At 43.5% G+C, this 15,933-nt stretch overlaps 1 protein-coding gene across 23 annotated transcripts in view; it reads right to left on the minus strand.

Annotated features, from left to right (window-relative positions):
* The window catches only part of Asap1 (ArfGAP with SH3 domain, ankyrin repeat and PH domain 1), a 317,439-nt gene that overhangs the window by 121,787 nt on the left and 179,719 nt on the right, over positions 1 to 15,933 (minus strand). For all 23 annotated transcript variants that reach the window (XR_013046411.1, XR_013046410.1, XR_013046409.1 and 20 more), the window contains one exon: positions 7,698 to 7,770. Coding sequence is in view for 15 of the 23 variants with exons in the window: in XM_076555973.1 (XP_076412088.1) it covers positions 7,698 to 7,770 (73 nt within the window). In the remaining 8 variants the exon portion in view is untranslated. The remainder of the gene's footprint in view (positions 1 to 7,697; positions 7,771 to 15,933) is intronic.

A 15,933-nucleotide genomic window follows, 5' to 3' on the forward strand; every position in this document is an offset into this window, starting at 1 on the left:
AACAGATGAGTTCAGGGACACCCCAGACTCCTCCTCACATGCTTGATGATTTTGAATTCATTTTGGGGGCTGTGCATTGAAGACCATTTTGCCATTGCCAAACTGTTCATAACCCCAACACGGGGTGTCTCAAGCCAATTTAGGAAGCCAGGCATAGGCTAGGACCTGGCTAGAACACACACTCTCCAGATGTGGTACACTGCAAACTATTCTTGAACATACATCCCTGCCAGTAAAACATGAGAAAACATACACTTCCAATCAGTAGCTTGTTTACTTAAATTACATATGTGCTCCTAGACCTGGTTCAAAACGTCTGTGGAAGAGGGAGGAATTCAACAAGTCCCGGGGAGAACATCACCTGATCTGGCTTCCCTATGCACACTGTAATGCCCTGGTTCTTCACTACAGTTAAGAGCAACATCTTTACAGGAAAATAGAATCACAGTTCATAGAGATTCAAACATCAAAAATGTGCTCAAAGAGCAACTTGGAATGAGAGGCCAAGTGCAGGAAAGTCTAGAATCTTGACTGTATTTGTCCAATAGGAACTGTTCAAGGCTGAAAGGTTGACCGTAAAGACAATTACACAGAGGGCTGGAGAGATGGCTCAGAGGTTATAAGAGCACTGGCTGTTCTTCCAGAGGTCCCAGGTTCAATTCCCAGGACCCACATGGCAGGCAGCTCACAACCATTTGTACCTCCAGTTCCAGGATATCTGACATCTCCTTCTAACCTCCCCTGGCATCAGGCAAGATACCCATACACGTATAATAATAATAACAACAATAATAAATTCAGTTATTACCCATATATTAAAAAAAAATCAGAAATGTTAAATTTCCTAACATAGAACTGGTTTTGTAGTCTTGTCCTTTCCAATCTTACTATTAAAATCTTCATTCATTTTATCTATTTATGCCCGTTAAGATCATAATTAAAGTTAGCATTGTACGACATAGTCAAACACTGACATTAACTGACAACTCCATTTACGACCGACTTCGCACTGTCTCTTCTTATTTGAACCAAGTGTTTAGAAAAGCAGCTGAAATAAAGCTGCTTGCTTTCTATCACTGGCAAGTTTAGCATTTTACCTTTAAAACTTCAGATTTCTCTGTGTAATCTACAAACTATTTCTCAAAACAGATAAACGAACAAAATGAAAATTTAGAGAACACCACATGGTAAAATGGTAATTGTCTTAAAAGAGCACCACATTTCTTTCCTACCACTACTTACTAGCAATTCTAACTGAGAAGAAACAGGAGGAAGAGAAAATAGGACAAACCACGTGTCTTCTCTCCAGCAGTGAAAAGGTGGAGAAGGTTCCTAATAGCCTAGCTGTGCTTCAGAAGGAAGACTTCGCTGCTGATACTTGTCATCCAACTACATCCCATGAATATTAAGGGATTTAAAGTCCACCCCCCCACACACACCTTTCAGACTAACAATGCTACATAATTCTAGGGGGCATTATGTGTTGTGAGCAAGCTAACATTTATTCCAAATATATCTTGGCAAACATTTTTTTTTAAAGAATAAATCATTTCAAAAGATTTTATTAGAGAATAATATATGATTGAGAATATGCAAATTTTTAATCTAATTTGAACATTACCCAATTTACACCATGTTTAAATGTATATTTTACTGAATTCATATGTATAGTTTCATTTTTCTTGAAACAATTTGGCTTGTGACCCATGCTGTATTTATCTTGAGTATTAACTGACCATCCACAGGTCACAATGATCTCATCCTACACTTTCTTTTTTGGGGTGTTTTTTTTCTTTATTAAGAATTTTTTTATTCATTTTATATACCAACCACAAATCCCCCCTCCTGCTCCTCCATTTCTTTCCCCCACAACTCCCCCATTCCCTCCTCCAAAAGGTAAGGCCTCCCATGGGGGGTCAGCAGAGCCTGGTACATTCAGTTGAGGCAGGTCCAAGCCCCTCCCCCTGCATCAAGGCTGAGTAAGGTGCCCTACCATAGGTAATGGGCTCCAAAAAGTCAGCTCATTTGGCAAATATTTTTAAAAAAACCACCATACAATAATAAATAATAAAATATGCATTTCAGTGGTTAGAGATATGCTTCAGTCAATAAAGTACCTGTCTAGCATGCCCAAAGCCATGGATTGAATCCACAGTACTAAATCAGGCAGGTGTGGTGCTGCCTAGTCCCAGCACTTGACAGGTGGAGGTAGGAGGATCAGAAATTGAAGGTTATCCTTAACTACACAAGGAGTTTGAGGTTATTTTGGGATATATGAGACCCTATCTCAAAACAAAAAAAATAAAGAAAAATAAGATGGACATCTCAATTTGAGATCTAGTAATAGAAATATCCTGGGTCTTTACTCCAAGGGAAAGGGATCCGCAAGTACATTAAGGTCAAACAGAGCCTGCTAAAAACAGATTACTGTCCCCAATGCAGACAGCAGAACAATAAATCCATCCAGTCTACCCACTGATTGGCTGTTCCACTTTATAAAAACACAGCATGTATCGTTAAGCTCTCTTTTCTGAAGAGCCATACCTGACTTATAACATACACACATGTGCATAACCACATGGGCAGCAAGGCTAACAACACTAAGCCTGTTTCTCCTCTACTGAAGGACTTGGGGTCTTTTACGAAGACTGGAGTTGAGCCAGCCAGGGTGGGAGGGCAAGCAGAGTGGCTTGCAGGTGGCTTGCCTACATGGCAGTCAGTTTAGGCTTCTGACGTGGGGGTCTCTCTCCATGGGGTTAGTTGAGTGGGTGGCTTCTCCTCCAAATCAAACAATCAGAACAGGGCAGGTGAAAGCTAGCAAGCACTCAAGGGAACTAGCCTTGAAATCACAGGGTGCTACTTCATTCATAAGAAGGGAGTTTCTCAGTCTGGGTCATCCTCAAGAAGGGGGAATTATGCTCTATCCTTATAAAGAAAAAAAAAAAAAAAGCCAAAGAGTTGCAACATATTTCAAACCCTTTTCAGTGCTTAGGAAACTGCCAGTTATTTTAACCAAATTACCAAAAATAAAGGGGAGAGACAGGAGCTGACAGGACTAAATGACAATATGTCTCATAGATAAATAAACTATGGCTTTAAATTAAACAACACAGGAAAAGAGAGTGGCTTGGATAGCTTTCTCTTGGTCTAAGACATTCACATGGTTTGAATTTTTCATGTGTTTTTAAGTGTCCTCATATATATCAGGGATAAGAGACACAAGTTCCCAAGGCAATTCTCAAAGTAAAGGACTTCCATGGAGATAACTTCCAAAAAAAATAATTTTAATTATTCTTATACTGTTCAGTAATCAATATTGACAGTAGCTTATATGTAAAAATAATACATTTTATAAGCACGGCCCTTCATAATTGTTGGCCACTTTTTAAATCATTTTGGGAAGTCAAGTGTTGGTAATCTCCAACCAGAAACAAAAAGTGCTTCTTAAATCTTTAAGCATCATCACATGAGATTTCTGTCACTTAATCACTGTGAAAAACAAACAAACAAAAAATCATGAAAATACATTGTAAAAGAGACACCAAGGTTCAGCCTCTTGTGGCTTTTCAGGATGATGCCAAAAGTGCTTGGATAGGGACAGTCTGGATTGGACTTCGAATATATCATGTAAAGATACATACTACTACTATTTTCCTCATTTTTACTATACTTCTACAAGATTAAACGTCACCTCTAAAGGATTAAATGTCACTACGCTGCCCATGTAGTCTGACAAAAACCCCACTGTACTATCTTGGCCTGTGACTACAAAAACACTCTGGGTCCCAGCAGCCTGGGAGGAGCCCCAAGCAATCTGAGTTTATCTCAAACTTCCAACCACAAGTACAATTTCTATGTGATCCCCATCACAGAACCACAAAGTCAACCCGCAGGTCACACTGCCCACAGTTTACATTTGAGTGATTCACTCACGGCTACTCACCATAAGCGAGTACTTACACAGCTATTTTCAGGCAGGTTTCCAATGAGGAACCCATCCAGCCAACACACAACAAGCAATTTATTATACACTCACTAAGCCTTGTCACACGGCAGGTAAAAGATGATGAAAATAGCATGTATAATGAGCAAAGCTGGGCTGCTAGGTGCTCAGCCTATTCCTAGGTATGGTACTCTGGTAAGGTGTCTGGCTCTCTAAGCTCCAGCTTCATCATCTGAGACATGAGCATGACAGCACTTACCTCATAGGCTTGCTTGGCTTAGTCTAGAGTACAGCATCAATGCCCAATGAACCCCAGGTTCTCTGAGACATTCCCTGACAGAGGCACACCCTGTCACACTACATCAGATCCCCTGAATCTCTCTCTGTGCCCTGTAAGGTTTCCTTTTACAGCACTTCCTGGTTCCTTAATAAAATTCCTTTGCAGAATGACGCAAACTGCCAATGGACCACACAATTAACAATGACAGAATCTCTCTGACTTGTCCTGCATATTTAACACTCCGAACAGTAGCATATGATGGGCATTCAATTAATACCTGCTGAGCTGATAATCATGCCAACAAATGGAACACAATACAAAGAAGAAAGATGCCCTGATGAGGGACAACAATGACCCTTGTAAGGAGTTCATAGGCCAGTCAGTTACCAGATTTATCTGCAAGTCAGATACACATAGCAAATACATTTCTTTGTAAATAAACCCCAGTACCTACTCTTGCTCTAGAACAGCCTGAGGATGTGTGTAAAAGGCATCAGCCCCATTTGTGTCTGCTAGGTCTTCAGGTGACTCTAATGAACATCCAGGGTCAGACTTACGGGACTAATGTGAGGGTGCTGCTCAGCAGGTACCCTAGTGACCACACACACACACACACACACACACACACACACACACACACACACACACACTCCTGCAGGAGCAAAGTCTGAGAGGACTTTCTGTGCTCAGGGAGATGGTCTAGGTCCACACTGCCCAATGCCTTATCTCTTGGTCACGTGTGGCCACTGGGTCTGAGGAACAGAAGTTTCAATATCTCATCTGATGTCAATGAATTTAGAAACCACACGTGAAGATGCTGCTCTAGCAGGTAGTATTAGGGAAAAAGCAGGCAACACCGCTCCTACCCAGCATGGGGTCCAAACCTTCATTGGCGGTGGCCCATCCACACGGGGAATAAGTTCTGGAGGAAAGACGCTCAACTGCGTGCTGTCCCTTTACTGCCCTTTGCAACCTTAGAGGAACCATTTCTTCCCCTGTCATTCTAAGGCCGTTGAGACCAAGGAAACTAGTTAAAAAACAATGAAGCCCATCACCCACACAAAATAGCTTGTGTGAGCTGCTGCAGTTCTTCCCCAGGAAGAGGGAAGAGACTCATAGAGTCCCGGTAAGGTAGGTGTGGCAGTTCCTCCTGGCTTGGGGCAGTGCCTCAGCATGGAGCCATTACTGGTAAGACTTGACAACTGCCTTTCCCCCGCCCCCAAGCTGTTCCACTCATGCTGTATCACTTTAATTGCCATGTTCCCACCTACAATTTGTTAAGTGTCTACTATGTGGCAGATAGTGTGATGGTTATCTCATTTTGTCTATATGATACCCTATATATCGAATACTATCTTTGTATTTTATAATGAGGAAATTTAAGACCCAGTGGAGTCAAATAATGTACTTGAACTTCACAAATGTGGCAAAGCTACCCTACCTTTCTTCTCTTTGAAAACAGTGTATAGTGCTGTACTTACATACAGGCTATTCTTTATTTATGAATCCCGTTCACTTGATGCTTTTCCAAATCCCAATAAAGGCTCCTGAGCATCTCCATATATATATATATACACCTTAAGTGTAATTTATTGTTACCTCAGAGCATGAAAACTAAGGTAGCATTTGAGAAATCATCAGAGTAAGCTTAACCATATAACCACCACTCAAGGGAAAAACAAAAACAAAATCAGCCCCTGAAAAGCACTCCTGTGGTTTCTCCAGTTGTTTTCTCTGCTTTCTTTCTCAGAGGGCTACTATCTACAAACTGTCCACCCTACGTCAGGAGTTTATCCAAATGAAGTCAAAGCCGGAAGCTATAAATGAGGTTTCTCATTTAGGTGAAAACTTAAAACAACATACAGTCATTCCAGACTGAGACAAATGTGATGGCTGATCTTGGCTGTCACATCAGGAATCAACTAAAACCCAGGCAGCTGGGCACACCTGTAAGGATTTTCCTGATCAGATCATGTGAGTTGAAAAGAGCCACCTAAGTCTGCTGCTGGCAGTCCATATAAAAGAACATGGAAGCTTTGCTTTTTGCCTGCCTGCCTTTGGTTGCGCTGGCAAGTTCATCTGCCCTGTTGCTGAGGTATTCCTTCACTGGTGTTAGAACCTACTTCTTCTGTGCTCCAATGTGAGCTGAAGACCAGCTGAGATATCCAGCTTCATGGACTGAGCAACTATGGGATTTTTGTCGTTTCCATCAAGAGATAGCCATTGTTGAACTAGCCAGACCACAAACTGTAAGCCACTCTTATAAATCCCCTTCAATTTAAATATATTCATTCAATCTATCAGTTTTGTTGCTTTAAAAAAACTCTGACTTGTAAAACAGTTATTATCTATCTGGCTAAGTAAATATCTCAGCATTTTCTTGAATACAGAGAAACTAGGTAGTGGTACGCAACATGATGACAATGACTATTATATAATGTTCTGAGGTGTGGGGAGGAGGTTCAGAAGAACAAGACCCTCCAGTTTCCTCTCAGACTAATAATTCTGAGCTCTGATGGTGGGTGAGGCAGCCAGTGAGGGGGTCGTGTTTGCCTCGTTCACACTCTTTTCAGCTCTATAATTGTATAATCATCAAGTTACCAAGAACACTGCATGTATCGAACTCCCATGATGTAATACAGAGATCAGGCGCACTAAGTCCCTCAACAGCTCTTTAATACCACCACCGCATTTACAGATGAGAAAAACAAAGCTCGAGAAAGCTGAGTAAGCAGTTCAGGGTAGTTTTGTCCACTGTCCAGTCTCAACGCATGTACTCTTTCCTTCAGTCAGCCATCTTTCCCTGCCAGGTTCTCTGTGAGGTCATACACAACTGACATCTTAGAGAACTCACCTCCTACAAGGTAGTTGAGGCTGCCAAAATGGTATCAAGGTGAATCAGAGACTATCATTTCTTGTGGGTGCCCATTATTTTAATTAATTTGGATTGTTCTTATTCAATGACAAAATGCTGTGGTCACAGAGTTGGAAAAAGTCACTGGACCAAATGCTGAAACATTTAGTTACCTAAGTTCTCTGTCATCATTGGATAAAAGAACCTGTGGGCAACCTGTGAAGGTATGAACTTAACATTTCCCCTCCCTAACTCTCCTGCAGGATCCATGGTCAGTACTGGTGTTCACCGTGGACAGGCACACTCAAGAAGAGACTATACCAGATCACAGGCTGACCAACCACACCAAGAGACTGTAAGCATCTCCTGTCATCTGTGACAACCATCAGCTACCACTGTGCTGGATTCTCAAAAGGATCATAACATCAACTTCAACTATAGAAACAATGGCAGGTTTGGGCTGAGAGTAGAGACAGAAGGGAAAAGAGGAGGAAAGTTCAATTCTTTGACCTACTTACCCTTTTCATTTGTTCAGGTCTTTTGTGACTATCCTCCATGCGACAGAGACCACTCTGAACATTATTTATGAGTCATAGGGATCTGATTTGGTAAGTACTTACCTTGACCAGAATTATATATTGCTTTGACAGATTTCTTCACTTTCTGTAGGGCTGTTCTATCTTGGTCTAGAGCCTAAAAAAGAGAGGGAAAGGGTGTTGGAAATTTTTGGTATATTAAAAAAAATTTCACTCACAACTTCCTTTCTTCTGCTGAGCTCCAAAGCAGAAGCACACTTATAAGAACCCCGCTGTGCCTGGCTTGGCATTACATGGATTCTCTGTAGGGTCACTACCTAAGGCCCAGTGTGTGGGAAATGGACCATCTGGCAGCCTGTCAGTAACCATACAAAGAAAATGCAGGGAATCTTAAGGACCACGTCCTCCTTTCACAACTTTGTAGCCTGTGGAGGGAGAAAAGCACACTTAACGCACAATGACACAAATATCCTGGGAATGAAACCTATCTTAACATCTGTTATAAATTCTCCTAGGGGAAAAAATTAGTGAAGTTTTATAAGTAGGGATGATCTCTTCATTGTGCTTTTAAAGTTCACAACTTCTTTAATTAAAAAAAAAAAACTGTCTATTAAAAAAGGAAACATGATACTGATGATTAAATTCAAATCCCCCTGCCCGGGCTTCCCAAGTGCTGAAATGACAGGTTCTGGAACCCCAGCTGCCTGTGATACAGTATCCACTCTTCCAACTCTGTGTTTAACATCCTTCTTTATATGTACTGGAATCTTTTTCTGAACTGAAGCAACTGCACTGTAAAGAGCCACAATAAAGCGAAAGCCAGGATCTCTCGCCACTAACAGATGATAGGCTGAAAACACCCAAGTACCCGATTGGCAAATGCTCATCTGCTCAGCACTGCAGCCATTTCACATGGCACTTGCACTGCCCCCCAGAGGTTAGGGCACTGTTTACCTCATGCTTTCAGGGTAGAGGTAAAATCTGAAGTATTGTAAAGGTCTAACATATATACCCTTGAAACAGAACAAAAGTAACCCATACTTAATAAATGCTGTATACAGCAGAAAACACGTTGAGAAGTTCACATGGATGGTCCCACTTGATTCTCAGAATAACTTGTGACTTAAGTACTATTACGTACATTTTATAGAAGAGAAAACTGAACTTTCCCAAGTCCAACCTGTCTGGGGTGACACAGCTGGAATCTGAAACAAGTCTGACCTCTAACCCTGTCCAGCTCTGCATTCTAATCCATACCAAGCCGGAATGAAAAATTGCATGTCATCACATGGGGTGGGGGACAGACACCCTGCCATTTCCAAGAGAGAAAGCTGAGCAAGCCATTTAGGATGTTGAGCATTAACCAACAGGATGGGATTTCGAATCACCTAAGAGACAAACTCTGGGCATGTCTGTGAGGGTGTTCCTAGGGAGGTTGAAATGGGAGAAGGCCCACCCTGAAAACAGGCAGCACCACCCAATGAACTCGGGTCATGCTGGCTAGAAAGCAGAAGCAAACAGGAGATCAGTCATCATCAGGCTCCCTTCCTGACTGCAGGCGCACGGTAGCCAGCTGCGGGCTGTTCTTGCTACCACCACGACTACAGTCCCTCAAATGCTGCAAGCCAAACTCAACCGGTCCCCTTCCTTCAGATGCTTTTGTCAAATAGTTTGTCCCAGCCAGGAGAAGAGTAACCAATAATACACTGCCTGTACGAAGAAAAGGAGAGACCGCAAATCCCAAGTCACTGAAGACTAGAAAGGAGTATGCCCCCTGCGGAACTGTGTGAATGACAGAAACAATTACCATCACTCACTTTATAGACATATTACTGACTTTTTCCACACCAAGAAGAAAAGCCCTGGGTGTGAGAGAAAGATCTGTCTAATGTCTCACACCAAGAGGAGAAATAGCCTGTGCGTTTTCAAGCATGCTCCCTATCTGCTGTGAAAGCATGTCTGTGTTTCCCTGTATCTTGCCATAATTTCAAGGAAGGAGACAAGATTTGTTCTCAGTTCACTCAGAAGTTCAGCTGTAGGGGTCTACTCAGAATTAGTTCATGGACTATAATGCCCGTGTGTATCAGGAGTTAATAACGCCAATGAACAAAGTACATGGAAGATTTCAAAACGCTGTACGAGACACTATGTAGTTTCTTGTGGGGGGGTGTACTGAAGGGGGAAGGCAATGTCTCAAAATTCATGTTAGATGCTTTCCCAGCTCATCCACGAACACAAAATTCATCCACAGAGCACAAAGTTCATGTACTTTTAAAGGTTTTTAAGAGCATTTCATCTGTCAGGTATACACACAGCTAAATCTGAATGATGTTTTTAAAAGAAAAAAAAAAAACAAACCACTTTTGTATTTGGCCAATGGCAAGAAGCAGCCAAGTAGAATGAACTTTCATGAGTCCCGTACTGTAGAGAGCTGGAGGATGTTGTCTTCCAGTCGAGCAGGGCCTCCTCCAGAAATTACACCTCTGGCTGTCCTAAAAAGTTCCACTTCCCTCAAGTGCCGAACACTGGCACTGCCTGCCTGTGAAATGTCACATACATAGTCAGACGAGGGCTGCGAGGAAAACTGCGCACAGGGTGGACTGTGCCATTGCGTAAGAGCGCGGCAGGATATCTGCCTACATTTATTTCCTCAGTTGCATCTGAAGCTCACCATACATAGCAAAGGGCAAGAGCAGGAGTGCAAGCCAGGAGGGGAAGCCACGAAGCGGCACTCCTCCTCCACAGCTTCTGCTTCAGTTCTTACCTCCAACTCCTACCCTCATTTCCTCCAATGATCGACTGTGATGTCGAAATGGGCCAAACAAACCTTTGCCTCCCCAATTTGCTTTTGGTCACAGCCTTTTGTCAACTAAGATACCTACTCTTGGAGGTTTGAGAAGAATTCAAGATGACCATGAGGGCACATGAATCATGCCAGAGATAGATCTGTCCCTTCCCCTGAGAGAATAAATGCAGTAGCCATAAACTAAATTAAAACTCAACAAGTCTGAAAACACTTAACATTTCCAGCAGTTAGAATTCATTTTTATGAATTCATTCAACTGATATACATTACTAAGTATAGGTTATGGGTTAGGACACAGACCCCCAAAGTGAGTAAGATGTAGTCAGTTTAGGTATAACATAGTTTTAGAATAGCAAATTCAGTTCCAGGGGTTCCTGAATACAGAAGAAGGGGAGTGAGAAAAAGAAATAGGGAAGCAACACTCCAGTGTCTACTGTGTGCTAGGCATTCCCCCACATTTCCTTCACCTTAACTCTTCCATCACGGTCATGGACACCTACCCTTCTCTCTTCCTGAACTAAGCAGGAAGGGAGATACAAAAGCAGGCTGGAAAGGTAAGACAAGACAGACACAGGAGCTCCGCCCAGTCCCTATGTGTTGGTTGAGGAGGTGAAGCCTGGGGGCTGTGACTCAGCTGTGTGCCAGCAGGATACGGCAGGTAGGGAAGGTTCAGTCAGGAAGCGCAGCCCAGAGGCAGGAGAGGCAAGACAAGAGCCGCTGCTGCGAGAAGAGGCGAAGATGTTATCATTTGTTAGTTTCAAGATTACTAGGAGTCGAATGAGGCTGCTACAAAAGGGGAAATTATCAACCTAAAATAAAAGTTGATTTGCATAATGCACCCCCAAAATGGAAAGTTGATGCATCATACACAAATAAAGGCTTTAAGCTGTTTATCTCACTGTTGGAGACTATTAAAAGAATTTTGAAGATTCAAGTTCTCTAGATATTTAATGTCCTCTGTTGTGCCTACAGCAATGGTTGCTCAGAGTGGGTGGAATTGTAACCCATGGATAGACCTGTAGGTGGTACACTGCTAAGTTCTGGGCCCCAACATGACAAGTTCCTTCACAGTTCAAAACTGGCAAAGTTTCAACGAATCATTTTCAGTGACAAATTGGGAACAATTCCAAACAAATAACCACCAAGCTAACGACAACCTTCTATGCCAAAGCAAGGCATGCCACAGAACAGTAACTGAAGTCTATCTTCCTGTGTAGGCATCACTTACCCTACGAGGTGTATACTCTTAAGGGAAGGACAACACTGACCGACCCTGAGTGAGGCCAGATATTCAGCAGATACCACAGTGTGCTTCTGCATTGAAAGCATCTGAAACTATAGATCCACAGAGCCTAACTGGCACCCCATGACGTTGATGTTTCTCTCCCAGGTGCTGGTTTAGAATCCTAGTTTTTATTCCAACTATCTGTAAGAATACCTTCTTAACTAAGATAGATAAAGCAAAATACTGGGGGCTGGGTAATATACATATATAGAACAGTTTTCCAAGGGCTTGTTATGGCCACACAGCCCCAAGCCCAGTCACTTTTGTGCTAGATCAATGAGATAATTTCCCTTTCCTTGGTGAAGGCCAAGGAACTTGACCAGACATAGTACCTTCAACTACTGAGGTTGCAAAGCAAGGCTTCCACAAGTCCTGCATGGCACAGACCAATGGAAACTGCACTGAGTGAGGAGCCTGCCTCCCTCCCTTCTGGTCCCCCACTTCTACAGATGAGAACTTTGTTCACTGGCAGCAAGAACAGTGGGAGCAGCAGGGGTCAGCCTGGGCCAGCTGTCCTATCTAATGCTCTTTTCAACAAACCACTCTGCCTTTTGTATATAGACTGTCGAATCCACCAACTTGGAGAGAGAAAGTAGAATGGATCCCCTTCAAATCCCTTGAGGTTAATCCTGTCAGCAAGGTCAGCCAAGAATCTAATCCTACCTTACAGGGAAAGGCTGGGATTGGAACTCTCAGGGAAGCTCCCTCTCTGAACTTGTGGGACATGCTACTTAGCACCTCTTTAGCAGAGGTGTCACAGTTGAGGGTCATCAATGTTCTAGCAATCACCTACCCAGCACTTTATGGGCCAGTCTTTAAATCAACAGAGCTTAGCTATGGAGCTGAGTACTACTGTGGGAAGAAATGTGCCACCTGTGGCTGTGAATGCAGGAAGGAAATGAGGCCACCGAGACCCGGGCATATCCGGTCTGGCTACCACTTTATTGGCTTGGTGGCTATAGTCAACTTAAATCCCCAGATACTAAATGCTGTTGATGCTGTCTTCATATACCAGGTGAGGGCTGCTTTTCCCCTCCACAAGGGCCTCAAATTCTTATCTTAGCCTAATTTGCCTTCTGTGCTGGCTAGTTTTATGTTAACTTGACACAAGCTGGAGTTATCTGAAAGGAGGGAACCTCAATTGAGAAAACTCCTCCATAAGAACCAGCTGTAACAAAGGATAACCAGACTACAACCCACAGCTCCAGAGAAGCTGGGTAACATGGACCATCCTAAGAGGGATACATGGATCGCCCTGGGAAGGGGGAATAGATGAGATCTCCTAAGTAAACTGGGGGCGAAGGGGGGGGAGCAACAGAGGGGAGGGAATAAAGGATGAGAACATGAGGGAATGGGATGGTCGAGCTGGGGTAGATCAATCAAAGAGATATCTTCATAGAGGGAGACATTATGGGGCAAGGGAGAAACCTGATGCTAGGGAAATTCCCAGGAATCCACAAGGATGACCCCAGCTTAGCAATAGTGGAGATGGTGCCTGAACTGGCCTACCCCAGTAATCAGATCAGTGAACACCCTAACTGTCATCAGAGAGCCTTCATCCAATAACTAACGGAAGCAGATGCAGAGATCTATAGGCAAGCACCAGGCTGAGCTCTGGGAGTCCAGTCGAAGAGAGGGAGGAGGGATTATATGAGCAGTGTGTGTGTGTGTGTGTGTGTGTGTGTGTGTGTGTGTGTGTGTGTGTGTGTAGATCATGATGGGGAAATCTACAGAGACAACTGACCCAAGCTTGTAGGAATTCACGAACTTTAGACGGACAGCTGTGGAACCTGCATGGGACCAGACTAGGCCTTCTACATATGGGAGGGAGTTGTGTAGCTTGGTCTGTTTGAAGGGCTCCTGGCAGTGGGATCAGGATCTATCCTTGGTGCATGAGCTTGCTTTTTGGAGCCCATTACCTATGGTGGGAAGCCTTACTCAGCCTTGACACAGGGAGAGGAACTTGGACCTGCCTCAACTGAGTGTACCAGGCTTTATTGACTCCACATGGGAGGCCTTACCCTTCTGGAGAAGGGGATGGTGGGGGGCGGGGGGAGGCTGTGCAGGAGTGGGATGAGGGATGAGAGAGGGATCTTTGGTTGGTATGTAAAATGAATAAAAAAATTTTCTTTAAAAAAAAGATCCGGCTGTAAAACATTTTCTTAATTAGTGACTAATGGGGGAGGCTGGAGGGTCCAGGGTTCTATAAGAAAGCAGACTGAGCAAGTCATGGGAAGCAAGTCAATAAGGATCACCCCTCCATGGCCTCTGCATCAGCTCCTGCCTCCAGATCCCTGCCCTGTGTAAGTTCCTGTCCTGACTTCCTTCAGTGATGGACTATGATTTAGAAGTGTAAGCCAAATAAACCCTTTTCTCTCCAACTTGCTTTTTTGCTATGGCGTTTCATCACAGCAATAGAAACCCTAACCAGGACACCTCTCCAGACTGATCATAAAAATGCCAGTATGTATTATATAGATTACCTTACTCAACATTCATAGTAATGTACAAGGGGGTTTACACCAGCCCTGCTTTACAGACGATAAGAACACCAAGACTCAGATGACAGTAGATCATGCAGCTTGTTAAAGACAAAGGCAGGATTCTAAGCCAGGTCTTTTTGAAGCTGGAGCCCATGCACAGCAATTACACTGCCTGTGATCCTTCTGACCTGCAGAAACGTCAATCAAGAAGGCGACTAGTGGGAGGTTGGGGGAGAGACAGGAGAGGGTAATGGAATGGTGAATATGATGAAAGCACATCACATCCACGTGTAAAAATGTCACAATGAGACCACCATCCTGTACCTTAAGGAACGGGGGAGGGGAGACAAGAAGGGTTCAGTCATCAGGACAGTAGCAAGGCAGCTCCAGAAAACCTTTCCTTTCCCTTCTAGGTAGCTGTACGAGGAAGCCTAAGAGACCAAGACTGGTGCTTTCCTTGAGAGTCCCAAGCAGCTCACTGGGGCAGCAAAGGGCGAGAGCCATAGCTATGTGGGGAGGAGTCAACTGGTACTCACTGGCGTTACATTAGCTGAATGGATCAGACTGGAGCTGCCTATGAAACATGGCACTATGTAATTCATTGCTAAGTATTCTGCCTGGCTTATGGGTGCTAGTCAAAACTACAGCGGGGCTTGATTCTGGACTTCAGGGCTAAGACTTCTTCGGGAATCCCATCTTTGACACCGCCCACCACATTCACTAATACTGATGCCGTCTGGTGTACTGAGCACTTACTCACAGAAAACAGGTTTACTAATGAAAACCAATAGCATCTGAGATGCATGGGCTGCTCAGAGAGCTAGGAGCACCGCAGAAGGAAGGGTAAGATTTTAGTTCTGAGCTCTGACCTCTTGGCTTTCTCTTTTACATTGGTTCTATGTTTCTTATTTAATAAGACAGTTGGTTACATCTACATTGTGCTTTAAAAAAAAAAAACAACTGGGGACTTGCTGAAAGACATCACTGAATGACAGAAAAAAAAATGAAAAGAATTGGTGCATTTACCCTTGGAGTCAGCAAAGTCGGAGATTACTTATAAAAGATTTCCCATCTAGCTGTGACCCACAGACAGGTCACTCAAGGTTAGCCTGCACAGAGGAATGTAAGGGCAGTGGAGGACACCTGCAGCTGGGATCCTCCACTTGGGAAGAAGATCTGCTCCCCCAAAGGTCAGGCCTACATCAGAAGTGTGATCATGGTAAACACAAGACTCTTCTTCATCAAGATGTGGTGAGGCAGGAAGTAAGTGTGTGCCAACATTCTAAGAGACAGGTTTGTGGTTAAGCATCAAGGAGGCTGGGCGGCGGAACATGCCTGTCCTCCCAGAACTTAGGAGGTAGAGGGAGGGCTGAGAGGTCAAGGTGCTCAGCTGGAAGCCACTCAAATTCCTTCTTCTTAAGCTCTCTGTAACAAACAGGACAGAAAATGCTGCCAGGAGAATCTCCTATTGAGATCACTTAAGTCCATTCTTCCAGCTCTTGCCTTATTGTCTTCCCCACTCTCCAGCCAGGACCTTTAATAGCCTCCTGATGGTCCCCATATTCAGCCCATCCCCTTTACACCAAGGTACACTGTTCCTAAAATGTAAATCTAATCCTGTCACTCTCTGGCTTTAAAAATCTAGAACACTGAAGGAGAAACTCTTCATGGCTGTCACTATGTTGGATTAGAAAATTTTCTTTTTAAAATAAGTCTTGCACACACTACCATAAGGTTGATTACTTA

This window comes from Peromyscus maniculatus, chromosome 20 (assembly GCF_049852395.1).
Source record: "Peromyscus maniculatus bairdii isolate BWxNUB_F1_BW_parent chromosome 20, HU_Pman_BW_mat_3.1, whole genome shotgun sequence".
Lineage (NCBI taxonomy): Eukaryota > Metazoa > Chordata > Mammalia > Rodentia > Cricetidae > Peromyscus > Peromyscus maniculatus.